Source organism: Ylistrum balloti, unplaced genomic scaffold (genome assembly GCF_031769215.1).
Source record: "Ylistrum balloti isolate Yb309-2 unplaced genomic scaffold, AGI_CSIRO_Ybal_v1 Utg370010, whole genome shotgun sequence".
NCBI classification, from domain to species: Eukaryota; Metazoa; Mollusca; class Bivalvia; order Pectinida; family Pectinidae; genus Ylistrum; species Ylistrum balloti.
The window spans coordinates 314,501-342,498 of NW_026782083.1; the positions used below are offsets into that span (position 1 = coordinate 314,501).

General features: G+C 34.0%; 2 protein-coding genes across 2 annotated transcripts; both read left to right on the top strand.

Annotated features, from left to right (window-relative positions):
* The first annotated feature begins 1,576 nt into the window (after window positions 1-1,576).
* On the top strand, window positions 1,577-14,041 carry LOC132548437 (zinc finger protein ZXDC-like). The gene is made up of 13 exons (XM_060212303.1): window positions 1,577-2,831; window positions 3,331-3,458; window positions 3,673-3,822; window positions 4,826-4,915; window positions 5,219-5,400; window positions 5,626-5,821; window positions 6,182-6,356; window positions 7,121-7,381; window positions 7,990-8,076; window positions 8,434-8,589; window positions 9,290-9,448; window positions 9,728-9,870; window positions 10,845-14,041. The coding sequence occupies exons 1-13, from the start codon at window positions 1,610-1,612 to the stop codon at window positions 11,001-11,003; spliced, it is 3,108 nt and encodes a 1,035-aa protein (XP_060068286.1). The 5' UTR covers window positions 1,577-1,609; the 3' UTR covers window positions 11,004-14,041.
* A 1,228-nt stretch (window positions 14,042-15,269) lies between these two features.
* Window positions 15,270-23,165, top strand: LOC132548439 (RNA ligase 1-like). Its single transcript, XM_060212304.1, has 8 exons — window positions 15,270-15,350; window positions 16,739-16,984; window positions 17,154-17,323; window positions 17,675-17,759; window positions 17,980-18,067; window positions 18,479-18,588; window positions 18,881-19,050; window positions 20,734-23,165. Exons 2-8 carry the CDS (start codon window positions 16,777-16,779, stop codon window positions 20,941-20,943), a joined length of 1,041 nt encoding a protein of 346 aa, XP_060068287.1. The 5' UTR covers window positions 15,270-15,350; window positions 16,739-16,776; the 3' UTR covers window positions 20,944-23,165.
* Window positions 23,166-27,998: the final 4,833 nt, after the last annotated feature.

Below are 27,998 nucleotides of genomic sequence, written 5' to 3' on the forward strand. Positions count from 1 at the left end.
CTTTAAAATATACCTCCAAGTGATTTACAGATGACTTTTGTTATCGTTAATGTTATTTACTCCTTAAGCTGAACGTCAGCTTAGCAGTCAAGGATATAAAATAAGACAATCTATTTCATCTTCGATCGTTGGAGTGTTTAAATAAAACCCAGTGTCTGTCAGTTAATGACCTGTCACCATCAGGCTATTTTGTATGATAATAAAACATTTACATGTTTGTTGACACTCGTTGTAATTCTACATGTCAGTATTGATATCGTTAACCTGAAAAATAGATATGTAAATACTGGTAGATTGTCTGCTAGAAAGGATACTCAAGTTTGGTTCAGTGAAGGGGTTCGTGGGAACCGTCCACGAATTTATTATGTGCAATTGAATATTCTACAGTATTTTTAACCTTTCTTTCAATCTGGAAGAAGGACAATGTAAACGTTTAACAACAAACTAGTATCAAAGATAGTACAAAAGACACATAATTGAATATCACCTTTCATTAATTCAGAGTTAGATACAGTAGAGCTAAACTATAAATTAAACTGCACCATCAAGCTGTTTCGTCCTTCTAGGTGATGTTAAGGGACCTAAATTTTGAAGCCTAGGAGGCGACTAAATATCTCAAAATAGCTCCAATTCATGTGTATGTACTATAGAAGACGTTTCTGTAAACCAGAATAGAACTTTTTATCCAATATCAAAATATAGGGAAAAACAGCAAAAGAGATACAAAAAGTGTTGTTTTGTTGAAATTATGAAATAAATTATCTAATTTATATCAGTTACGCTTATTCTTTCCTCTATCTTTGAAATGTTTTGTTCTCACTAGAACAATTTTAAACACTATGAAGCCTTGAAACTGGCAATAGATAAATAGTAAGAAGTAAAAATGTAAAGCCATTCTTGTCCACTTTTTGGAATACATAATGTTCTTCTACGTAGTAGACATCTACGGAAGCGTATTCCGGCACGTTGTGTTTTATTTTATCCCGAAATTTTGAGATATTAACCCGAAATTTCGAGATAGCAACGCGAAATTTCGAGATTGCAACTCGAAATTTAGAGATAGCAACTCAAAAAATGTGTTATATACGTCTCTGGTCATTCAGTTCACTGATTTATGTTTTTTAGGATCAATTAATTGGGAGCCGAATTTTTACGTAAATGGCCGTAGCGGATAAACAATAACATTGATCCGAGTTCATTTTAACACAATTAGACGAATTTATTAACAAATTTAGACGATCATACCACACTAAGACATGGTAGGAGATTTATAGTATGTTGACATGTTGTTTATTTTCATGAGAACAACACTCTTTGGTGACTTTGCAATATTAACAAAATATGTACTCTTGAAGTTTTGTAATTTCTGTAGGGCCATTTGCATATGCGAACACTAAGACACAACTGAATACAGAAAACGATATCACTACTATGACAACGTTTTGTTTCTCCAACGTTTATTTAAATGTTCCCACGCTGAAATAAGTAACGTTTTCATTGGTTGGTACTACCAGTCTATCTAGGGTTCATGAACCCGTGACGTCAGAGTCCTTTGCGCTTTGGACAGTAATGGCGAACCCCATATGGATGTGAAGAACGGGGCCCTAACATGTCGTGTGAAGGGGGACTGGTTGGGCAAAAACATGGCGGCCCCCATGGAATACCACATGAAAGTCGGCTGGATGTAAACATTGGACTAGACGATACTTTTAGAGATAAAAATAATGATTTGAGTTCAATCCAGTCTTCGGGAGATAGTCAGATAATTCAAGATGGCGTCGGAATCGACGGGAAAAATGTCGCCGAAGATAACTTGCATTTTTTGTCGGCTGATGATGACTTGGATAGTTACGAGAGAGCTGTTGTGGAAAACAATGCCGAATGGTTGAAATCACGATGTAGGAATCTTGAAACTGTTGACTTTGATATTACCAGTAGCAATCAAGATGATGCTAGTGTGGGTGACTTGTTTGACAGCGACCCGCTGCCTGATGATGGAGCTATTTCGCTTCCCGAAACCGACAGTGCAACCATTCCTCTCTCAGACGGAGAACTCAATTTTACTCGCCAACTTTGTGAGGGACAGGCCACCGGATTGACCGTCCCCTCAATATGTGTGTCAAATGTAAATGTCCTTCAAACACAAGACCGTGATGCACTCGATGAACTTACAAGCCCAAACCTAAGTATGGAGAGCAAACAACTAAACGTGCAAAATTTGGGGTTACAGATGGACTCGGATAGGAACAACACATTGATGACTCCCCAGGAATTAGAAAGCATGCCTGACAGGGGCATCGAATTTGAGGAGTCTGTTGGACCGAAAAGTGATGCAATTCAAATAGTCCATATCGAAGATGGATCAAATTTTAAAGGCATTGGAAGTGACTTTGGGAAGTGCCAATTAACGCAATCATTGACATCCATGTTAGATGGGAAAACTAAATTAGTTGACACTTCTCTTTTGAATAGAGCTAATGTAGAAACCCCAAATCAAAGTGTATCTGATGGGCAAAAGTCGGGGGACTTAGGGCAGTCATTGTCACAGCAAATTGTAGCACCAGCAGAGGCTTATGTTCCCTGTGAGGGCAATCTGAAACTTGCAACAATATCTATTTCCACTGACAAAATGTCCAATTCTACCCAAATTCTAGTCAACACAAACCAGGGTCAGCAGCTCTACCACATAAACACTGCAGACCTGACACAAGCTACAAATGCACTGGAGCCACTGTCGCGACCAAATGCACTACAGCATGTGGTTAGTGATCCTGGGCAGATTAAAACAGTCCAGCAGATGGACACTAATGTTGTAGCACCAGTCCAGACAGGTTATTATTAACTATCATCACTTTTATAAACTGAAATTAATCAATCTTAAGAATGCATGGTTTTGCTACACAAAAAAATTGCACCTTTATGTGGATGTGTCTATTTATATATATATATTGATATTCTGTAATGAGAATTTACATACTTTAAACTTAGTTGAACAAATTATGATAACCTTGCTCTCGTGTATATTAGAGTATGTTACAGAGGGAAGTGCCGAAATAAAATACTAATTCACTTTACAGCCTCCAGTCAATGAAAACAGTTTTTGTAGCTCCAAGAAATTTTTTTTATATGTAAGGTCAGCTCAAATGAGGGAGTAGCAATCATGTGTTTATGCAAAAAAAATATCAAAATTGTATAACATCATGGCAGATGAATATCCTTACATGTTTGTCTAGTGATTTGTCAACATACAATAATACATATACCAACTTATTGAAATTCTTTATTTTTCACATCTAATATCCAGCCTTTAATATTGTATGGAATTTTCAGGCTATTTGATTCTGCCCACATCTGACTATGAAAAGCTGAACTTGCAGAATGGAATCCTGATGTCATCCCCATTGGGAACAATCAGTGGCAATGTCATCCCACAAGCACCACAGATTCATCTACAACAGGTATACCAGTTTATGAGGCTTAAAAAATGTAAATGTAGTGCATTTGCTTAACAGATTTTTACATTGATGAATTAGAATATGCCAGTATTTGCTATAGAAAAGAATGTTTTCCTGTCCTGGAAATTTAGTTGATGTAGTTACCTAACTGTATCAGTTTTTATTTACAGCAGTTTTTTTACTTTCAAATCACAAATAGTTTTCACCTTATTTACAGCTACCAGATGTCCATATGGGTTCCATGGCAGGTCAGGGACCACCCAGAAAGTACTACATGTGTGGGGAAAGGGGTTGTGAGAAGATCTTCAAAAAATTGTCCAAGTTCCGTGTCCATCAAATGAGGCATACAGGAGAAAGGCCTTTCAAGGTGAAAATAAAACCAGAAAGATTAGGATAATCCTGAAAAAACTACATTGATAGGCTTACTAATGTGTGCTCCTATATGATAAAGAAATCAGTCCACAGGGTTGTATTTGCATATCTGTGACATCTTATTTCTGAAGCTATATTTCTCTAGTAGTTTCTGGAAATCAAAATGACCAGACACCATTGAGAAGAACAAAGTATGTTAAAAACTACATAAAATTTTACCTGTTGGTAATATATTAATCCATCCATTTGCGAATTGATGCTTAGCAACACTCAAATAATAAGGAAATATATATATATAAAAAATGGTCACTTGCACCCTTATGCGTTCAGATCTAGGTAATTGAAACAGTATGTTGCTTTTGGTGAAAATAAAAAGTACACAAGACATCGTTCTGTGTTGTAGTAACTCCAAGTTTTGAATAAACTGGAAGTTACCCATGCAGAAATAACAGTGGCAGCGTTTGCAAGTGAAACTAGGTTGAAACTTTAACAAACGCTAATGGTGTGGTTTTTGGGTTTGTGTATATATATAGTTATATATGTAGGCATAAGTAGTAGAAATGGATGTATTTATCATTCTAAAGTAAGCAGCATGTATACATTGTGAGTTCTAATAATGTTACGAACTGCTGATATGTGCTCTCCCCTAGCACCAGGAAACGTCTGTTGTGGAAGTTAGAGGTCAGGCCTGTAAAAAATGATTAAATCTCTAATATTGTTGGAGGTTGGAGTGTTGAATGTAGTGCTGGTGATACCATTCATTATTTTCTTTAGATTGAAGGCCACTACTAATAGTTCAGAAGTACTCTAGAGCTGATAGTGAACTCAATAATTGGGGTAGCTTTTAGTGTTCAGACCATACTTTGTGATAACTGAACTATAAGATACCAATTTATCCTGAACTTGTTCCCATAACTGTTTGAAGATTAATAGCATTAAAAAAGCAGAAATCTTCGTCACTTATGTATAAAAACTCAAGTTTAAAATTACTATTCCAGTGTTCAAAGCCAGGCTGTGAATGGGCATTTACAACATTGTATAAACTGAAGCGACATGGAGAATCTCATCAAGGGAAAAAAGATTTTATAGTAAGTTTATTATGTATAAATTTTCTCTGGACTATTGTGGGTTTTTTTAACGACATTTGATCAGTTAACTTTGTAAATTATCAAAGTGTCCCCCTTCCTCAGGTGCCTTCAGTTTCTAAAGTAAGTTAAAAATAGCACCCTGTTGTTAAGATATAAAAATACTCATTTGTCAAGAACATGCTCCTAAAATTTGAGTTTGGGTGAAACACAGCTTACATTGTTTCAATAGTTGATCCTGCATTGGAAGTTTAGAAATTTCAGTACTGATCTTGTAACTTACGGTAAAGTAATTTAATTTTCTAGTGTGATGTGGAAGGCTGTGATAAGAAATTTACAACTGTGTATAACCTGAACTCCCACAAACGACTCCATGAGCGTCCATGTGTGGAACAGTGTACAGAAGAAGGATGCAATGAGAAATTCCCGACCAAGAGACAACTCGACCTTCATATGAAGTGCCACAGTGGCATGGAGAAAACTTACAAGTTAGTATACTTAACCACATATTATGGTCAATACTTCTTTGATAATCAGAATTCCACCACCTCTTTGGTGTACTTATTTACTGCGGATAATCTTATGTAATTTTGCTCATTTTGTCAACCATTCAATTCAGTTGTTCTCTTCTGATAAACAAGCATGCTTTCTGCTTAATATTAGATTTGTTATCAAAATAAATCTAGTCAACACAATATACTCCTGTTACACAGGTGCCCAGTGGAGGGATGTGATAAGACCTTCTTCTCTGCCCATTGTATGGGCTCTCATCCCCGTGTTCATACACAGGAACGCGAAGACCTTACTTGTAAGTTTGAAGGATGTGGTAAAGTGTTTGACAAGATATGTCGTCTGAAGCAGCATATGCGAAGTCACACAGGAGAGAAGCCTTACATTTGTCGATATGAGGTATGTCATTTGTAGATTTATTTTACAATTTTATGATTGTTTATTGCTTAGTTGGCAAATCAAATATTTTGTCCTGGTTATATTTCCTGTCTACATATTTGGATGATGGACAATGTTTTCCAGAGGTAATATATATATTTGAGCCAATCAGTCTTGAGGAATGGTTCAATATGATTTTATCAATTCTATGTTACTTTGACTGATATATTCTGCTTCAGTGAGTTTGCTTAGACAGGAGATATATTTTAATTAAAGGGAGAATTTAGCCTAACAGGTGTTCTGAAAGGATTTTCTGTTGCAAGGTCATTGTTTTCAAATAAATTGAAATTATTCAGTAAGTATGACTAATGATTCTTGTAGGGCTGTGGTTGGGCATTTGCAACTGCAAGTAAACTGAAGCGTCACCAGGCAAAGCACACAGGCCTGCGGAAGTTTTTCTGTCAACAGTGTAATAAAGGTTTCATGCGGGCAGAGCACCTCAAGGGCCACATGATGACACACTCTGGGGAAAAGCCATATGCCTGTCCTGTTGAAGGTCTGTATCTGTCAGATATAGCTTTACTTTTAGGTAAACTGATGAAATACAAGAAGCGTCTTTTTGAAATATGTAGGAGGTTGTGTTTAAACAGTTCTAATAGCCATTTGAAGCATAAACAATTCAAAAGGTTCCTGGTTATTTTCAGGAATTTCATTCAAACTATACAGGAAGATCCATTAAATTTTTAAAAAACACCGTTTATAAAATACGCTGTGAAAAGATGTCTGTTTGAATAAATATTGATATACGTATCAATGTAATCGATATGAAAAAGCTTAGAAAGTGTAGTTTTCACCAGGCAATCAGTTGACCCATGACATTTTGCAATCTGAGAAACCAATCTGAAGACTCAATCCATATGAGGACACATGTCCGTATAAACTCAAGAGTCAAAACTCCTTTTTTGAGGTCAAAAACATACTGCATGCACTGTTATAGTTTGTGCAAATTTGAATGTGATAAAGTTGGTAAACAATTTCTTTTTACCTATTGAAATGTATGTGATGATTGAATATGAGGTCTCAGTGACTTTGACATCTCACAAAAGTGAAACCATAAATTTACCGGTGAAGTATATATTGAAGGATGACGTGGTCAACATATTTTATCAATAAACAGGGTAGAGTACAAAAATACTGTAAAGTTGATATGATGTTGATTTTGTTTCAAATTTGATGTACAAGTAGTGTTTATCTTTCCAAATTTTACAGAGAGAAAAAATGTAAACCTGTATTAATTCATCTCTTGATTATATCACATAGGTTGTACAGTAAAGTTTACGGCCAAAAGTAGTCTGTATGTCCATATGAAGAAGCATGAACAATCAGAGGAGAAAATAATTTACCACTGCCCAATGGATGGATGTCGAAAGAAATATTCAAACAAAGTCGCACTGCGTCAGCACATCGTAAAACAGCATATTTCAGCAAACAGTGATGTTTCACAAATGGATTTCACCACACTTCTCATCGGTGGCTTTCAGACAGATGAAGAAATGGCGGAGGCTCAGGCGGCCATTGCTGGTATGGCACAACATATATGGTCCTCTGTTCAACAAAATGACAAAAATTAAAATGGAATCCTTGGGTTCAATTTAATGTTGTATAGGCCTTTGTTAAGTGGATTATTGTCACATATGGGATAATATCTGCAGAATTTGACCTTCATTTTAAGTGTAAATATTATAGCTGCAATTTATTTATCTCGATTTAGATTAAGATGATAAGCCAGAGGGCATGAATTGATAACGACCTCTGTTACACATGCTTCGGTGACTCAAGTTCAAAATCTGTAAGAATAATTACGTAGTCCACACCTGGGAAACTATTTGTATTTCATACATGGTTTCGTCCCGATTGATTCAATTAGGATTGTTCTACAGAATTAGGTGTTCATAGCTCGGTGTACTGTTAAATCTCATGAGAAAGCTATATGTGCTGTAATGTGTCTGAAATCTGGTATACCATTGACAGTGTGTTCTTGCTTGCTTTTGTTTTAAATTTGTGATCAATGATTAACAAGTCATCTCTAAATAGTATTTTGAAATTAATGTATGGCTATGGAACAAGAAATCCAGATTGACTGAGTTAAGGTTGTTTTAACCAACAACAAATATCTTTATTTCCCCCAGTTTCCTCAGTCAGCACAACCATGCCGAATGACAGCCTAGAATCTCCCAACACAATACTCATTGACCCATCAGAGTTCATCACCACCAGTAAGTTACTGCATATTTCCATTTTTCTTTAATTTACTTAAAATTTTCATTCAGTCATTAGTTGACTTAAAATATTACTGATCTTTGACAAAAGAAAGTAAACCCAAACATTGTTAATTCATATAAGATATGTTTATCTTGTGGTGCAATTTGCTTGATAAGGTATTTGGAGAATTGAACCTATTTTTGCACAAATTTTGATGTTTGTATAAGAATTATGAATTATCACTTCCTATAGGTAATGTGTACTTACTTTGTTGTTTAATTTTTCACTAAACTTGCATTAAGATGAGGTCTTGTATTCAATTGTAGAGTATTCAGTAAAATTTTGTATTGTCCTTTAACTATCCACCATAGCTGCCACAGTAGCGAATGCTGAAGATGAGACGGGCACGATGCAACAAATCAGTCCTGCTGTTTTGAACCAGCTTTTGTCTTCTGTTGACCAGCCAACAACATCCACTGACCAACCTCAGGAGACCTCCCCTAAAATACACATTGCCATCAATTCTGGTGAGTTGTTGTATGCCATCATACTGCCTAAAATCTCGTTAATATAACTCCCCTAGGCCACCGAAAGTCTCTTGCACAGTTTTCAAAGGCAGTCAGATTAAAATTTTTTCTTAATTGAAAAGTTTAAAGTGTTCTAGGCCTCCTTCAAAAAATGAAAGAAAAAAACGATGAACTGTAACTAGTCCATCATTCTTCCACAACTCTTATGCCTGATATTGTCATTGAAATATTTAACCGAGCATGTTTTTATAATAATATAATGATAAAAAATTAATATGTATGTATGTCTTTGTTGAATTGAAAATGATTTAAAACTTTCAATATTAATAAATTTTTATTCAGATACTTTAATTACCAAACTTACTCTAGATTCAATGTGGGGATCTTCTGAGAGTATTTAACTCATCTTGCCTCCTGCTTTCCTTTATTCAGAGGGGAGAAGCCAATGTGAAGGGCAATTGTGTCCCTTCTCCATAGTATTAAGATTTCCTGGCATGTTCAATATAAGAAAAAATGCTTGTATATATGCCATGTTTTTTTTTCTTTAAATGGCATTCAGAATTGTCTTTTGAATATTTTGCAAGGTTGTCGCTTCTATCAATAATTGTTAGATGTGATGATGTTTTGTAAACAATTCCTGAAAGTCATTCCAACTGTTGAAAACAACATTTTAAGTTAACCTTATATTACCTTATTTCAGAAGCAGAATCTTCATCTGGCCGGGTACTGCAGGAAAACAACAGTGGATCAGCCAGAACAGATTTCCGTAGCAACCATCTCCTGAGTGACAGAGCACGAAAGCGACGACAATTGCTACGAGAGATGTCCTCAGTAGGAGTTGACCAGTCCTCATTCCAAGGTAAGCATGCTGAAACCATGGCTACATGTATAGAATTTGGTAATTCTCTTTTAAAGAACTTCAGTCTTCATATTTATAAGTATAAATATATTGACTGACAATTTTTAAGGTAAGGAACTGCATTCAAAGCATGACAGTCAAACTGAAATGAAATTCACTTACATCAGTCAACTACAGCAGCTTTAATCTGGCAAAGAGGTCCTAAAACATGAAAGTTATTCTGGTGAAGATCATTGACTAACAACATCTATAATTATGATGACTGATTCAATTTTTCAGAGACAACAAATGACCAACAGAGCAATTTTAATGTGCCAACTTCCACCGTGTCATACTCTTCATCAAACAGTATGACATCAAGGGGGATAACCTTTCGGGATCCAGAGACTGGGGTTTTATATGTACAGACTCAACTGTTACAGGTAAGTTTTCCAATGTTTGGAAAGGTAGATCTGGTAAGGTGTTTTCTTGATTATAAGTCACACTTTTTTCCCTGTATATCGAGTGTTTCGTTTATATACCGGTGCAGTTAAAAAAACAAAAACAAAAAAAGCGGGATTTCATTCATCATACCTTTTAATAAGAATCACTATAACATCTTCTGGGCTTTTGTGGTTACTTCAAACCATAGCTGAAGTTTACAATAGACTTTGGTATCCTTGGATCAATAAGTCATCAGGTTATAGGTCAAATTCTAGATCAATTGCTATGCTTGTTTATGATATGACTTACGAGAAGAAATGATATAGGACTGAAAGAATTTGGTCAGCATGGAAGGGCCTTCGTTTATATTTAACAGTACAGACATTGGAGATATTGTTTAGTAAGCTGTACAAAATGTCAGGTCCTATATCTGCATAGACAATCTGTGAAGGCACATTTGCAAACTTTATTACATGTTTCACTGACAATCTTGATAAATTGCCTTCTGTTTTTTGCTATATCAATAAACTTTTGTCAAAGTAACGGTTACCACTTTGTAAGAACTGCCTTCCCTTATCTGTTAACGGTATATCAAACGTCAACTTTAGTGGTCACCATATTGTAGGAAAGGGTGTGGCTTATATTCCAGTGTGGCTTATATGTGGATCAAGTTGAAAATATCCTAAATACTGGCAGAGCAGCTTATATATTGGTGTGGCTTATAACCTTGAAAATGTGGTATTTTTAAACACTGCAATAGAAGCAGAACAATTCAGAAATTGTCATCTACCACTGAAGGAATTAAGTTTCACTGTCAGGTTATGATATTGTTGGTGTTTCCATCTATCTGGTATGATCTAGTTTCAGCAATTCCATTTCTACGCCATTGTTTTCTTTATTTATTTGAATATTCATTGCTAGAGAAAGGAAACATTATATTATGTCTTCTGTATATTATCTCTCTTTGTATCAGGATGACCCTCCAACCCCTGACCTTTATTCTGAGGAGGCTGCCTTAGGATCTGATCTTTCATCACTCAACGATTCCTCAAGTAGTGACATCACTCAGCATAATTTACAAACAGTGGAGTTTGTGACAGGTTCCACAATTAACCTGCAAGATCTGGCATAGTTGGAACAGGAACAATGATCAAGAAAGACAGTTTTCTGTATCAATATATAAAAATCTCAAAACAGCATACATATTGTAATTATTGCTGCTTAAGCAACTGTTTGGTAGCACCCTGGTAAAAGCGATTGATGATGCATTGTTTAAGATATCAAAATTCAATTTTAAAAATGTTTCATATTGAACAAGTTATTTGTCAGTGTTTGTGAATTTCAAAAATAATTTTTGAGAGCTTTCAAGAATGAAAGCATCTGACTTCCTCAGTTTGGAGAAACAAAGTGGAGTCTGTAAGATGCCTTGAGGCCAAAACTTAGTCTTTGGATGCTGAAATGTCTACTGGACAGTGCTAGATATAAGTCAGCTTGTTGACAAGCATTTACTGTTGCCAGATGTATTTGGTTTTCTTCACTCAGATTAAAATGTCATGATCAATTGTAGTGCTTATTCAGAGAATATATCTTCATTTCTAAATAATATGTTAAAAGTTTTTAATTAATGATTATTAATGAAGCTGATACTATTTAACAAATGGCTAACTTTATTAATAAAAATATTTCAGACAATTTTTTGTGTCTCCACTAAATGGTTTTGGTAAAATGGGGATTTCTTAAATGTTTAAGAATGTAATCCATATCTTGAAGGCCCTTTTTCATGGCAAAGTGAGAGGTACAGAGATCTGTGGTTACTTCTTCTAAGTTACTGCTGGGATTTGGTCATAAGTATGTTTGGGGAAGAGAACAAATTTTCCATATAAATGTTAGGTCTCTGCTCCCAGGCGTCTGAGGGGCAGAGCACAGAAAAGGAAATTTTTAAATCCTACTCGTCTTGCTGGATGGATTGGATTTTGCACAAATTTGATCTGAAGCATTCTTGGATGAATGAAGTCAGATTTGAATAAATATTAGGTTGTGGTCTTCTGGGGTGGGACAAGGATCAAGGTCCAATAAAAGAAAAAGAGCAAAATCTTTAAATCCATTTTCCTCATAAGAGTGCAGGATTCATTCCCAATTTGGTCTGAAGTATCATGGTACTAAATGGGATTAATTATCTCCCCCCCCCCCTTTTCTCTCTCTCTCTCTCTCTCTCTCTCTCTCTCTCTCTCTCTGCCTGTGGTGTGGGGCACAACAATAGGTTCCAAAAAATCCTTCCGTTCAAGGATATGGTTGAGATTTGGTCTGAAGCATTCTTGGATAAAAAAACAGTAAATCATATGGCAACAAGTTTGACTGAATAGCTGAATTAGCGAAGTGAGTGATACAGGCTTCTTGACACAGGTGATGCCTCATGTTATGTTAAGCAGAGTAATTACTTCAATAAATTTAATGAAAAGACTGTCTTAGCATTTAAGAAAGAAATGCTGGAGAAAACTGACTTCAAACAATAACAAATAACATGTCGTGTGAGCCATTTATCTATCGGGGCTATTTCAGTAAAACATACATTTTATCCTTGGAAATACCCAGTAAAAGATTTCTGTTGGTTCAGTTTCTTCCATGTGACGGGCCTCCACAATGTTGTTCATTGGGGGAAACACCAGCTACTAGGACACCCTGCCTCAAAACGAGCATGCTATTCACAATAAAGCCAAAGAAGAAGCTAAGGGTGGTACCCCTAAACAAAATTTGGAGTAATGGGATTGGATAAATGAGTAAAATAGCCAGTCATGTGATAATTTTTTATGTATCATTTTTCTTGCATTTAACTAGCATTTGGAACATGAATAAAGAATATCAGTATTAATGTGTATGTATGGCAGCTGGTGAGTGTGGAGTGCTACATCAAGTGATCATGTTAATAACATTTAAAGAATAAACGTAGGAGATTCTACTTCTCCAATGCTTCACTACAGCATGGCTTATCACACATCAGATACTGTTATGTACTGGAAAATCATATATTTTTGTGATACTTAAAAAAAAAAGGCTTTTCTGTGGCACTTGATTTCATGGATAAATTTTATTCATGATATCCATTAAATGTTAGAAACTAAAAATCGAAGTCAGTGATTTTTGGGACTCGGGTGTTTGACTCCTGGACTTGTGATTTTCTGATGGGACTGTCATAATCAGTTGTCAAAATTTTGGAAAAAGTGTTCTGGTCTCAGTTAAAAAAATCCTACAAAAATGACTTTCTCAATCATAACATGTATTATTTAATGAACATATGACTTCATAGATTAATAGTACCCATGAAAAAAATAAAGAACATGATTTTGTAATATGTACTTTGTATATGGTAATTAATGTTTATGTATTATGCCTTTAAAGAATGTTAATGTATGACTTTAATCAAAGATGACTTAGTTAACAAAATATAGGATTTTATAACAAAATATAGGATTTATAAAATGTTCAGCCAAACAAAAAATGGTTACTTAAACGGAAGAGTAGGTGGAAGTTGATGAAATTTCTACTTTTCTAAATAACTTGGAATGGTTAAAAAAGTAAAGAATTATTATTGCTTGATTAGCACTAAAATCTGGAGAAGTCAGACAAAGCAGATGCACATTTTTTTCCATTTTGTGTGTGTTTGAAGGAAAGTTTACTGAACTAGTTTGAGGCTCGCCAAATGTTTGAATTGTTGAAGAATCATTTGGTGTATTCTGAATGGAAACAAGTAAATTATACTTAAATTTGGATTAAGTATTGTAAACGAGGAAGAAATGATTTATCAAGATGTTGGCTATAAGTGCACGATTGTTACACTTGCACGTTTAAATACCTAGTGTACCTAGTAGTAAAGCTGATATGTTTTAGCTTCCTAATTATTGTGTAGTATGAACTTAACTATATATGTAATACATGGGTAGAACAGGTTCTGTAATGTGTGCTGTACTAGATAGACAATATTTTGATATTGTATATTGTATGAATTCCAGTAAAACTCTGTACTGTGTAGTATATGATTGTTAAAGTGTGTTATACAACTTGTTTTTGAATCAAAGAATGGATGATCTGTGTAAAAGTATTTTTAAGTAAGAATGTCTACTTCTAGGTCAGAAGTTGTGTCATTAAATGGTGCTTGGAAGCATTTCAATATAATTCGGCTTTTGTTATATATTTGTAAATCTATACGTTAATGGCCATGCAAGCTTATTCTTTAGAGGAATGTTGATCTCCTGTCGTGGACTGCCAATTCTTCAGTTTCAAGCACATTTTGGAAATAGCTATCATAACATCATCATGAAGTTGTCATTATTTCAAAAATTATCTTAATAAAAGTGAACCCTCAAGAGGTTGACCACATTTTTCAGAATGTGCTTGAAAATGTGGTGTCTGTGATATTGAGTAGTTATATTACTTGACGACATTCAATGGCTTTTACACTAGTGGAGGTCAGATATGTGTTTTTTCTTCTATACATAATCCAGTTTTCACATATTTAACATGAGAGCTAATCCTTGTAAGGATCTCTTAAATGTTGTTTTCGTACAGGGAGGAACTAAAATTATCAACCATGACAAATAATTCATATATAGTCAACCTTGCTGAGTATTGGGACCCATACATACTAAATATGTTCTCAACATCTAAATGATCTTTTATGAATAGCATTTGGTATAAATTAACCACTGATGACCACCTTGGACACGAGAACATTTTGTGGCATACGAAAAGCTATTATTTGCCAAAATAAAAAAAAAAATTCAAGGAGTTGATGTGACATGCTCAAAAAACAAAATCTTGAATAAAATGTATGAATAAACCCTCCAAAAAATTAGCAACACTGGTAAGAATAACTTTTCTACGGTAAAGTTACCTGTTTCAAAAACACGAAGTTAAAATACAAAAAGTAATTTGTGTTGTTCATTCGATGAAATCACTAAAACTTTATTAGTTTAGCAAATTCACTCGATTGAAAATAGCAAAATTAGTGGTTCAAAATCGGGAGTCTCCCTTCTAAATAGGGCTGGTTAGCGAGTATGAAAAAATGGTAATAAACATGTTCATAATCATTTCTAATTTGTAAGTAAAGTGGTAATGAAATTCAAAATTTGATAATTCAACATCGCCGCTGACGGCAATCTTCAATAACAGAAGTAAAACACCTATATGTAATGTTTCAATGAGCAGAAATGTCAACATTGAAAATGGCCGCTGGTGGTCATCTTGAAAAGTTGAAGTTCAAAACAGTGTCAAATCATAAAAGTTACATAGAGAGGTCCCTTCAGTTTTTAAGGACGGACGTATCAAACGAACCATATGACAACCATTTTACACGTTGTTTTGCTAATTTTATGTCACTAGAGTTACCGCCCTTGTTTTTGAACTGTCAACATGGATGCGCCCATACAGTGACTTGCATCATTTTTATTATTATCTGATTATGTAAAGTTGAAAAGTGATTCTGGTAAGTTTTCGGTTGATTTCACATTTAATGAAGATCATCTACGACAGTGTCTTTGTTCAGTTTTACTTATCACGCTCGTTATGTGTGATCTCCCGACTGAGTACATTGCACATGCCCTCCGTCAGCTATACTTACTTAAGTATACTTAAGGATATTTTTCTGGAGCAGGCCTATGAGGCCTCTATACCAGACTCCTCTAGTACGTCCCACTTAGAAGATGGGTCGCCACCTCCGATAGTTGCCTTGTAATTGTCATACATCACTTCCTGATTTTCCAGTGTCTATCCAGTCTACGTTTGAAACAGTTTTTGTTGGAGCTGTAACGATTTCCTCAGGCAGGGACGTATATTAACGTGATATATACGTCCCTGCCTCAGGTAAAGAATTCCAGATGTTGATGTTCCTATTTGTAAAATAGTGTCTCCTAACTGATGTGATGTTTCTTTCCGGTTATGATTTTGTTTGCTTGGCGGAGAGCTTTTCCGGACCGTTAGGTACATTGGAGCGTCAATTTTGACCATCCGTTTGATATGAAATAAGAAAATTAACACAGATGAGTTGTCACGCATTTGTCGCCCATTTTCGGTTTTCCGTCATATAACCATGGGCTAATGTGAATTTCCCTTTATTCAAATAGTATTGTTTCCGCATGGATAATGGAGACTGAAGGGATGCTAGTTCAAACTTTGGCAGGGGCAAGGTGTCTTTCAATAATCCATCTATTTCCCAGGTTTGCCACAACCCCTCATGTGAGTAATAGCTCTGCATTTGAGGGACAATTACTGCTTTGAGTAATAAGTTTGTTTACACAAAGTTTGTTAAAAAATTACTGTTACAGTCTGACGTTAACTATTGTGGCCTGTCATAAGTTTCTTGCCATGTAAACCTCCAACATTGTTTGAGTACTCTGAATGCCTATCTGGCCTACAATTGTTTTTTTTTATTGTGCTTGTGGTTGATAAATGTATGTGCTGAGCAGAGATGCCAATGAGTAAAGTTTGTCATGTAATATTTCTCAGATGCAAGAGACACTTAAACATATAATGTATGACATTTCCATTGAGAGGTAGAACAGGTAACATTTTCAAGAAAAGGCTTAGGGTACTGGAGTTTGAAAGTTAAAAAACATTAAATACAGATCCCTGGGACCCTCAAACTTTACAATTGCATGAGTTCAGGGATTTCAAGTCACACATGATATGGTGTAAAACTTTATCAATTTTTTGGTCCGTCTCAATATGCAGGTTTTTGAGAGTCAGGGAAAACCATGAATAAACAAAAGTACTATGAGTTTGGCCTTATGTAGTTTTACAAATATTTATGCTCCATGTACGTTAGACATGGATAATGATTTCAGATATTTATACATTTGTCATTGTAATAATTAGATATCTCAGTCTGTAACTATCCAAGTGGTTGATGAAGGATGGCAGGACTAGGGTCAGTACAGCAGAAGATTCCTTGTGTGTATGAGACAACAGTCTTGAATGAGCCATCTAAGAAACGATCTTACCAGCAGTACAACGTTGTAGCAACTAACACGGTTCGACAGATAGCCAAACAGGAAAGCATAGATACTGCTGTTGCTACAGAGAAACTTGACGGCACCTGTGTCTTTATATCAGAATTCCAAGGTAACAATTCAGTTTAAATTATAACCTAGTCTTAAGCTGTTCACAATCCTAATACATTAATTTTAAACAAACAGTAATTTGAAAGTTTTGATTTATAGATATCTAAATGCTACAAATTCTTGTTAAATGTGATCAATCAAATGGGAATTCCAAGCCTGTTTTTGTTTAGGTAAACCCTGGTTGTGGGCTCGGTTGGACAGGAAACCAAATAAAGCAGCTGAAAAACGTTTTAAGAAGTTCCAGACACAGAGACGTCAAGGGAAGGGGGATGCTGATGACCTTGCCTCTACAGAGAATTCAGAGGTCTCATTTCCATGGGAAGTTCCAAGTGACTTCAAGGTAAGATCATGATATAGGGAAAAAAATCATTATTGATCTTTTGCCAGAAACAAACTGCTTACATCTGATTTTTACCAAGTAAAGATAAATTATAAGATCCGGTGATAACTAACATAAACAAATAAAAATAGTACAAATGGAAATTAGGAAAAAAATAAGAATTAGTATGATGATATGGTAAAAAAAATCATTGTTAGGTTAATGGTGACTTTGTCAATGATAAATTCACTGTTAGATGGACCACTCAGATTTATACAAATGTGTAATAACTAAAGTAATGCATTATAATTAAGGAGGAATTTCTTGCCAGGAAATCTTAAAAGTAACATCAACATTTTGATTCTATTTCAGGAAGTTCCAGAGCACTGGATCCCAGCATCAGGTGTTCCGATAAGTAATGGACAACCACAACCAGATGCTAATGGACACATTCCTGGTAAATTTTTTATATCTGTTTGAAAAAGACAAATATTTACATTAACAGTGTCTATGTCTTCTTGATTTATAAAAACCAAACAGAGAATTGTTAATAATTGTGATTTGTTACAAAAGTTTCTGTTGTGTTGTTTTTTGATGTTCTTCCCTGGCAATTGAAACTGCAATATTGAGTCTTGGTTTTTTTTTTCACTGCTGAATGATATTGATTCCTCATATAGGATGGGTGCCAGTGGACCCAAAGTCTCGCCAGCACTGTTGGCACCTGACGGCTGTTGACCTGACACATAGCATTGGATTAGTCCTTCGGTAATTATTATTTTTAAACAAGGTTGGATATGTTTGTGAAGTAATTATAAGTTAGATTTGAAATATATGTTGAAGTAAGGTACATATCATAAAAGAAAAAGATTGTCATGTAAAGTTAGGATTTCTGCAGTAAGGAAGAGACATGATTATGTAGATTTTTATGTGAGTGAAATCGTATTGATAGAATTTTCTGGTTAAGTTTAATAATGAAAATTCATATTTTAATGACAAATTGAGGATTTCTTGCTGATGTTTGAGGTGTTTCCTGGTTTTGAATGGAGGTATCAGGAGAGATAATCAAATTGAAGTATGATACTTTTACTTCGGAAGTAGCACCTGATGTGAAATTTACAAATCAAAGTTTGCTGATGGGGAAACTACAAGAAAAGATGGTGATTTTTATGTTGACAGAGAAAAGACAGATGAAGGGAGAAAACTTCAAGTAGACCTGGTGAACCTGTCCGAGCTGTTAGGAAAAACAGCAGAATTAATTGGCACCCACGTCAATGGCAACCCTTATGGTATTATCATATCATTCACAAACCTTTCTATCATAACACATGGATAGCAAATGCATCTGTTAATTTGGCATGTACATATATTTTCCCAACATATCTAAATATAAGTTACATTTGCAAACCAATGTCTTTCCCTAACTGATGTTACCAACTGAAGAAGCAATTTTGTCACTTGTTACAGATATTTAATAAGCATTTTTGTCATAAGGATTTTTTAAGCACATTCACCTCCTATATGTATATTGGCTGATTCTGGTAACCTCATGTTGTATCCCTGTACCTGTTCTTAACATAGGGATTGGAAACAAAGCAACACCCCTCCACCTTATGGTGCTTCATGGGAGTATAAAGGCAACAGTTCCATGTGGACTACACCTGGAGGAAGTGAGAGCCTGGTTAGAGGGCAACAACAGTGGACGCATGGAGGGTGTAGTTTGGCACTGCGAGTCAGGCAGTCTGTATAAGGTACACTTACAATAGCGCATTACTTTCTTTTGTGATTGTGTACAGTACACATATTGGATGTAGAATATACTGGTGTTAATATTTAGATCTATTTCTCGTGAAATCTTGGTACAATACTGTAGATCTGAAAATGGTTCATCATCGGCTAATTTTTTACTGCTTTTCCTTCCACACAGGGCTGTGCTGGCTCAGTCAAGTAGAAAGTTGGCACACATAACCTCAGATAATGATCCGAGGTGTGTAATTAGATGCTTCTTACCAATTTCAGTTTGTGTTCTCAGGAAACACATAAATGGACCAGTCTGTGCTAATGTGGTCATGGGCAAGACACTTTATCCTAATTGCTTTTGATGGTATAAAGGTCTTCCCAAATGAACTATGGTAGTTTGGTGAGGTAGTCACCAGCAACTTAAAGGAGACTCCACCCTAAAACAACCCTGGCTGTTCACAGGCTCATGAGTTGATAAACCCAGCAAAACTAATAAAGCCCTCCACAATTATAGTGGATATTTGTGCATAGGTTACTGTATATAAACTACTATATATTTCTACTTCAAAGTTTAAATGCTAATTTTGGTAAATAAGGAGTATACTTATCAACAAGGGAATTTTATTTATTTGTTGGCGAGCATTATTTCTTCTTCAAACAAAAACTTCTGACAATTTTTGCATATATACCAGTGCTAGATTCCTTAAGAATAGATTTTCTACATTCTGGGTTCTTGAGTTCTGGGTTGGCTTCCTCTTTTGTGCAGACCTCAAACAATGGTTTTCTCACAATAATTGAGTTCACTTGGGCCGATTGAGCTCAAACTTCATACAATGCTTCTTTACCAAAAATGGCTGCTGGGAAGTGTTTTTCATGTTCGAAGGTCAAAGGTCAAGGTCATTGTTACTATCAATAAAAAATTTGTTATTTTGCACCTCAAACTTCATACAGTACTTCGTTACCAAAAGTACTTTCATGGGATTGCTTTCGAGGTTTGAAGGTAAAAGGTTAAGGACAGTGTTACCATGTATAGGAAATTGTATTTGCATAATAACCTTACCAAATTTACTTACTTGGAAATATGAAAATATGTCCAGACCAAGTTATTGTTGCCTTAGGTTTTCTGAGGTAATGAAAAAATGTAGTTTTCTTTTCCTATCTATCAAAGCCCATAACTACATAAATATTGTTGAAAGGTCTATAGAAGATTTTATGAACTGTTTTGGAGAGAGAAAGTGGTAGGAACAGGAAAGACAACTCTGCAGATCCTGAAAATATTGTGAACTGCAGAACAAAAAAATTGTTTGGTATTCTCTGAAAGACAAAAATTGATGTATGGTAGAATGTATTGACAACTTCTGTATACTGAAGAAAGAAATAAATTGTCTGCTGTAGGGAGTATATGGAAATCAAAATGCTCGTTCGAAACAGATATAAGTTTGATATACTTGCCATCATTGTTTCTTTACAGTCATGAAATTTGATAGAAATATATGTAAACAAAAGAGATATTGTTATGAAGTTTATGTAACCAAATTTCGAAGTAAATAATATTTTAATATGTTTCCCTTTAGTGGGTACAGAAAACTCATTGTTTTAAACAGAACAATTAATTCTAATGAAAAATTTGGTGACATCTTATGTGTTGATAAATGATCTTTTTTTTTTTGATGGACATGCTTCATTCTTCACAGCTTCATCGTCACCATGTCAACCTACCCTGGCCAATGAAAGACCCCACTTTGAGTCAACGCCCAGTAAGCATCACAGTTGACATAACCCCATATGAGGTGGAGGAGAACAATACGTCATGTTTGTGGACTTTGTCAAAACTGAATGGACAGACATGTGACTCGCTGCCTGCTATGGTCAGAGTCTTGGACATGCTTTCCTCCCACTCATAGCCCCCTTGGACTTTATTTACTCAAATCTGAGCCTCTCAGTGTTTCATTTTGTACACTTCATAAAATTAAATAAAAAATCTCCTAACAGAGTGGGAGAGAAGGAAGGTAGATACAAAAGACAGAGAAGATGGAGCATCAACATCTGGATTCCATGGTTTTATTATTGGTTTACATGTTTTAGCTAGCTTGCAGTCATCAGAAAAACAGTATAGATATTTATATAGCTAAGGTTGAAATTACGGCTCAGCCATGACATAATTACAAATGTCTTTATCTCACGGTAATGACAATACAAAAGCGCCACTATCGTTACATTACAATGACAGTTTAAATATAAATTCTGCACACCCGAAAATAGGGCCACATCCATGTTCAGTATTCTGGTGAAAATGTAGGTTGTGGTACTTGTATCTGTAATTGTCAGATCTCCTGAGTTGGATTGAGTTGGTGATAGGTTCATTATGGCCTTTTCATGAATTGGTACCTGCCGAAAGTTGCTATGGTATGGATAATACATCTAGTATGGATGGACTGTGGATGGCCATATAACATGGTGCTGTACATGGAATCATGGAATCCAGATGTTGATACTCCATCTTCTATATCATTTGAAACTACTAAAATTGTTTTTTGCACTAAAAAACTTTTGCTTCAAGCAAGGGGAAGAGCTTGACTTTAACACAACAAAGCTGTAAATAGTTTGCTTTGTAAGATTATGTGTAATTTATGGGGGGCTCTTGATGGAGTTGCTGTATCATATTTGGGGGTTATAACTGTTTTTATTGTAAATTTGTTTAAACACTGAATTGATACTTTTACAGAATTTCTAAGGGATCTTTTATTTTGAAAATTGGACGTAAGATTGAGAAACTTGAAACTGTGACGACAGTGTTTAAACATTTATTGATTCTTTTTTTTTTCAAATATTTAAAAAGTTATAAGTAGTTGTAAGTATATAATGAAAGCATAGTATATGTGACAAATAAATTGAATAATTAAGGTATGTTACAAATTATGTATCTATTGGACAGATAGGTTTTACAACCTACCCATTCTTAAAACTTCATACACAGCAATAGTAGCCATTGTAATGTTATAACGTTTTGCTTTATTAAAAGAACCAGTGCAAGGAAATAAATTGCCTGGGTTTGTAAAACTCTAGGTTAACTCCATCTCCTCACCATAATTTGAAAGTAATTCTGATATTCAGTCAACCTTTAGTGAATATTATACATTTTGTTTTTCATGTATTAACTTTCAATCTCAAGAGTTTACAAATACGTAGATCTTCCAGGCTATCAAAGAATAACATCGTATTGTGAGCATAGGAGAAGTTTGATTTCATTGATCTTGGTGATCTCATAGAGAAATAATCTATTTCTGTGTATGATATTTAGTGTTTGATGCTCGTTAGTTTGTTTGTTGATTCTATTGTTGTATACCTTGTTCTCATCTGAGAATGTGACATTACTAACTTGAATTGACCAAGATTTACATGGCAGTGTCGTCTATGAAGATGTTACTCTTCCGGAATACCTGGTCTTATTATCCTTGTACCTTTTCAGGAGTCTCCGTGTAAATTTTTATTTTGTTCATATTTTGCCTTGGTATTATTCAATTTTGGATTATGATTATGTTAACATGTTGGTATTGTCTTTTTTTTTCATGTAGATATGAAAGTCATATATAAGTTGATTGTTTAAGCACTGTAGACCTAAATCATCTCCAAACTGGTTGTTTAAGCACTAGAACTAAATCATCTCCAAACTGGTTGTTTAAGTTCTCCAATATGGCTGCTGGTGGCAGATTTGGAACAAAATTGATTATGTACTTTATGGTTTGGAGAGGCAGATCCACGGATACATTTAGGGGATTCTTTGTAGTATTCATGTGAGTAAAATTGTCTTATCTGATGTCTCTTATATTTGCAGCATGTTTCATGAAATCAAATTGTTGTGTGGATATACTGTTCTTTCAATGCTGAATTTCAGATATACAATAGAGATTTTCAAGGACTTTCGTTTAGAGATAGTCCAACTGCTCAACAGTTTAAACTAACCAAAAGTACTTGTTGATAATTTCTAATGGGGCATATGAAATTGTTTTTATGTTTATCAAGAGATTTTTTCCCAAATGTCACACAAATTATCACAATAACATTTAAAAACGCTGAAGATGTTACTTAATTGTAATCCATGAAATAAAAACTCACTAGTCTTCAACTATTCACTGTAACAAATTTTGTAGTCAAATTTTGTAATTCTATTACAGCAAAAGATGTATATATTAAATACAAAAATTCCCAAGGAGTTTTTCAGGTAGGGTATTGCTTTAGATTTGTATTTCAAAGTAGTATTATTCTATCCGAGGTCTTGTAGAATAAAAAATCCTGTGAGAATAGCTGCTATACATGGTCATACATGGTACGTGTATGTGAACAAAAGGTAACAATATCAACTTTGTATTGTTGGGATAATGTACGGCCTTTACCCTGTTGTCTATGATAAATTTTAAAGGCAGAGAGTTTGGACAACATTAAGTCAATTCAGAGACAGTAGACAAAACAGAAATATCATATAGACTATAGATAAAACAGAGATATATAGACTGTAGATAAAACAGAGATATCATATATACTATAGATAAAACAGATATATAGACTATAGATAAAACAGAGATATATAGACTATAGATAAAACAGAGATATATAGACTGTAGATAAAACAGAGATTTCATATAGACTATAGATAAAACAGATATCATATAGACTATAGATAAAACAGAGATATAGACTATAGATAAAACAGAGATATATAGACTATAGATAAAACAGAGATATATATACTGTTGATAAAACAGATATATAGATATAAAACAGAGATATATAGACTATAGATAAAACAGATATCATATAGACTATATATAAAACAGACATATAGACTAGATAAAACAGAGATAACATATAGACTATAGATAAAACAGAGATATCATATAGACTATAGATAAAACAGAGATATCATATAGACTATAGATAAAACAGAGATATATAGACTATAGATAAAACAGAGAAATCATATATACTATAGATAAAACAGATATCATATAGACTATATATAAAACAGAGATATATATACTATAGATAAAACATATATAGACTATAGATAAAACAGAGATTTCATAAAGACTATAGATAAAACAGATATCATATAGACTATAGAAAAACAGAGATATATAGACTGTTGATAAAACAGAGATATCATATAGACTATAGATAAAACAGACATATAGACTAGATAAAACAGAGATATCATATAGAGATATCATATAGACTATAGATAAAACAGATATCATATTGACTATAGATTAAACAGAGATCATATAGACTATAGATAAAACAGAGATATATAGACTGTTGATAAAACAGAGATATGATATAGACTATAGATAAAACAGATATCATATAGACTATAGATAGAAAAAACAGACATATAGACTAGATAAAACAGAGATATCATATAGACTATAGATAAAAGAGAGATATCATATAGACTTGAGAAAAAAGACATATAGACTAGATTATACAGAGATATATAGAATATAGATAAAACAGAGATATCATATAGACTATAGATTAAACAGAGATATCATATAGGCTATAGATAAAACAGAGATATCATATAGACTGTAGATAAAACAGACATATATAGAATAAAGATAAAACAGAGATATCATATAGACTGTAGATAAAACAGAGATATATAGAATAAAGATAAAACAGAGATATCATATAGACTATAGATAAAACAGAGATATATAGACTATAGATAAAACAGAGATATATAGACTAAAGATAAAACAGAGATATCATATAGACTGTAGATAAAACAGAGATATATAGAATAAAGATAAAACAGAGATATCATATAGACTATAGATAAAACAGAGATATATAGACTGTAGATAAAACAGAGATATATAGAATATAGACAAAACAGAGATATCATATAGACTATAGATAAAACAGATATATAGAATAAAGATAAAACAGAGATATCATATAGACTATAGATAAAACAGAGATATATAGAATAAAGATAAAACAGAGATATCATATAGACTATAGAAAACAGAGATATCATATAGACTATAGATAAAACAGATATCATATAGATATAAACAGAGATATATAGACTATAGATAAAACAGAGATATCATATAGACTATAGATAAAACAGATATATATCATATAGATATCATATAGATAAAACAGAGATATCATATAGACTATAGATAAAACAGAGATAACATATAGACTATAGATAAAACAGAGATATATAGAATATAGACAAAACAGAGATATCATATAGACTATAGATAAAACAGAGATATATAGACTATAGATAAAACAGAGATATATAGACTATAGATAAAACAGAGATATATAGACTATAGATAAAACAGAGATATATAGACTTTGATAAAACATGATATAGACTAAAACAAAGATATCATATAGACTATAGATAAAACACATATAGATAATCAGAGATATATAGACTGTTGATAAAACAGAGATAAAGATAAAACAGAGATATCATATAGACTATAGATTAAACAGAGATATCATATAGACTATAGATAAAACAGAGATATATAGACTTGATAGATAAAAGAGAGATATATAGACTGCAATATTTAGATAAAACAGAGATCATATAGACTGTAGAAAAAACAGACATATAGACTAGATAAAACAGAGATATCCTATAGACCATAGATAAAACAGAGATATCATATATTCTAAGACACAAGGAAAAAAAACAGAATATGCAATATACAGACTGTAGATAAAACAGAGATATATAGAATATAGAACAGAGAAATCATATAGACTATAGATAAAACAGAGATATATAGACTGTTGATAAAACAGATGTCATATATAGAAGAAACTATATAGACTAAAACAGAGATATATAGACAAAACTAAGACACAAGAGAATCATGTAACTATAGATAAAACAGAGATTTCATATAGACTGTCTGATAAAACAGAGATATCATATAGACTATTGATAAAACAAGAATCATATAGACTATAGATTAAACAGAGATATCATAGAGGCTATAGATAAAACAGAAAATCAGACTGTTGATAAAACAAGATATTTGTACAGAGATATATTGATAAAACAAATGGAAGAATTCTAAACACATAATCTGTTTCACAGAGAATGCTAAGACACAAAACAGTCTGAACATATAGAACTCTATATTCCAGACACATAGACTGTCTGAAACACAGGGATATATGCAATATTTAAACACAGAGGAATCTGTCTGAATCACAGGGAAACTGAATATCTAGACACAAGGAAACAGTCTGAAACACAGGGAATCTGCAATATTCTAAGACACAAGGAATATCTGAAACACAGGGATATATGCAATATAAGACACAAGGAATCAGTCTGAAACACATATAATCTGCAATATAGATAAGACACAAGGAATCAGTCTGAAACACAGAGAATGCTATATAAGACACAAGGAATCAGTCTGAATCACAGGGAATGCAATATTCTAAGACACAAGGAATAGTCTGAAACACAGGGAATCTGCAATATTCTAAGACACAAGGAATCAGTCTGAATCACAGGGAATCTGCAATATTCTAAGACACAAGGAATCTGTCTGAAACACAGGGAATCTGCTATATTCTTAGACGCCAGGAATCAGTCTGAAACACAGGGAATCTGCAATATTCAGAGATATTATATAGAACTCAGTCTGAAACACAGAATCTCATATAGACTGTAGTCTGAATCACAGAATCTGATATAAGACACAAGGAATCTGTCTGAAAAACAGAGAATATATTCTAGACAGAGGAATCAGTCTGAAATCTGCAAAGACACAAGGAATCTGTCTGAATAAGAGAATCTGCAATATTCTAAGACGCCAGGAATCAGTCTGAATCAGAGAATCTGCAATATTCAAAGACACAAGGAATCTGTCTGAATAAGAGAATCTGCAATATTCTAAGACGCCAGGAATCAGTCTGAAACACAGGGAATCTGCAATATTCTAAGACACAAGGAATCTGTCTGAAACACAGGGAATCTGCTATATTCTTAGACGCCAGGAATCAGTCTGAATCACAGAGAATCTGCAATATTCTAAGACACAAGGAATCTGTCTGAATCACAGAGAATCTGCAATATTCTAAGACACAAGGAATCTGTCTGAATCACAGAGAATCTGCAATATTCTAAGACACAAGGAATCTGTCTGAATCACAGAGAATCTGCAATATTCTAAGACACAAGGAATCAGTCTGAAACACAGGGAATCTGCTATATTCTAAGACACAAGGAATCTGTCTGAATCACAGGGAATCTGCAATATTCTAAGACACAAGGAATCTGTCTGAATCACAGAGAATCTGCAATATTCTAAGACACGAGGAATCTGTCTGTATCAGAGAATCTGCAATATTCTAAGACACAAGGAATCAGTCTGAAACACAGGGAATCTGCAATATTCTAAGACGCCAGGAATCAGTCTGAAACACAGGGAATCTGCTATATTCTAAGACACAAGGAATCTGTCTGAAACACAGGGAATCTGCAATATTCTAAGACACAAGGAATCTGTCTGAATCACAGAGAATCTGAATCACAGAGAATCTGCAATATTCTAAGACACAAGTAATCAGTCTGAAACACAGGGAATCTGCAATATTCTAAGACACAAGGAATCAGTCTGAATCACAGAGAATCTGCAATATTCTAAGACACAAGTAATCAGTCTGAAACACAGGGAATCTGCAATATTCTAAGACACAAGGAATCAGTCTGAAACACAGGGAATCTGCAATATTCTAAGACACAAGGAATCAGTCTGAATCACAGGGAATCTGCAATATTCTAAGACACAAGGAATCAGTCTGAATCACAGGGAATCTGCAATATTCTAAGACACAAGGAATCTGTCTGAATCACAGGGAATCTGCAATATTCTAAGACACAAGGAATCTGTCTGAATCACAGGGA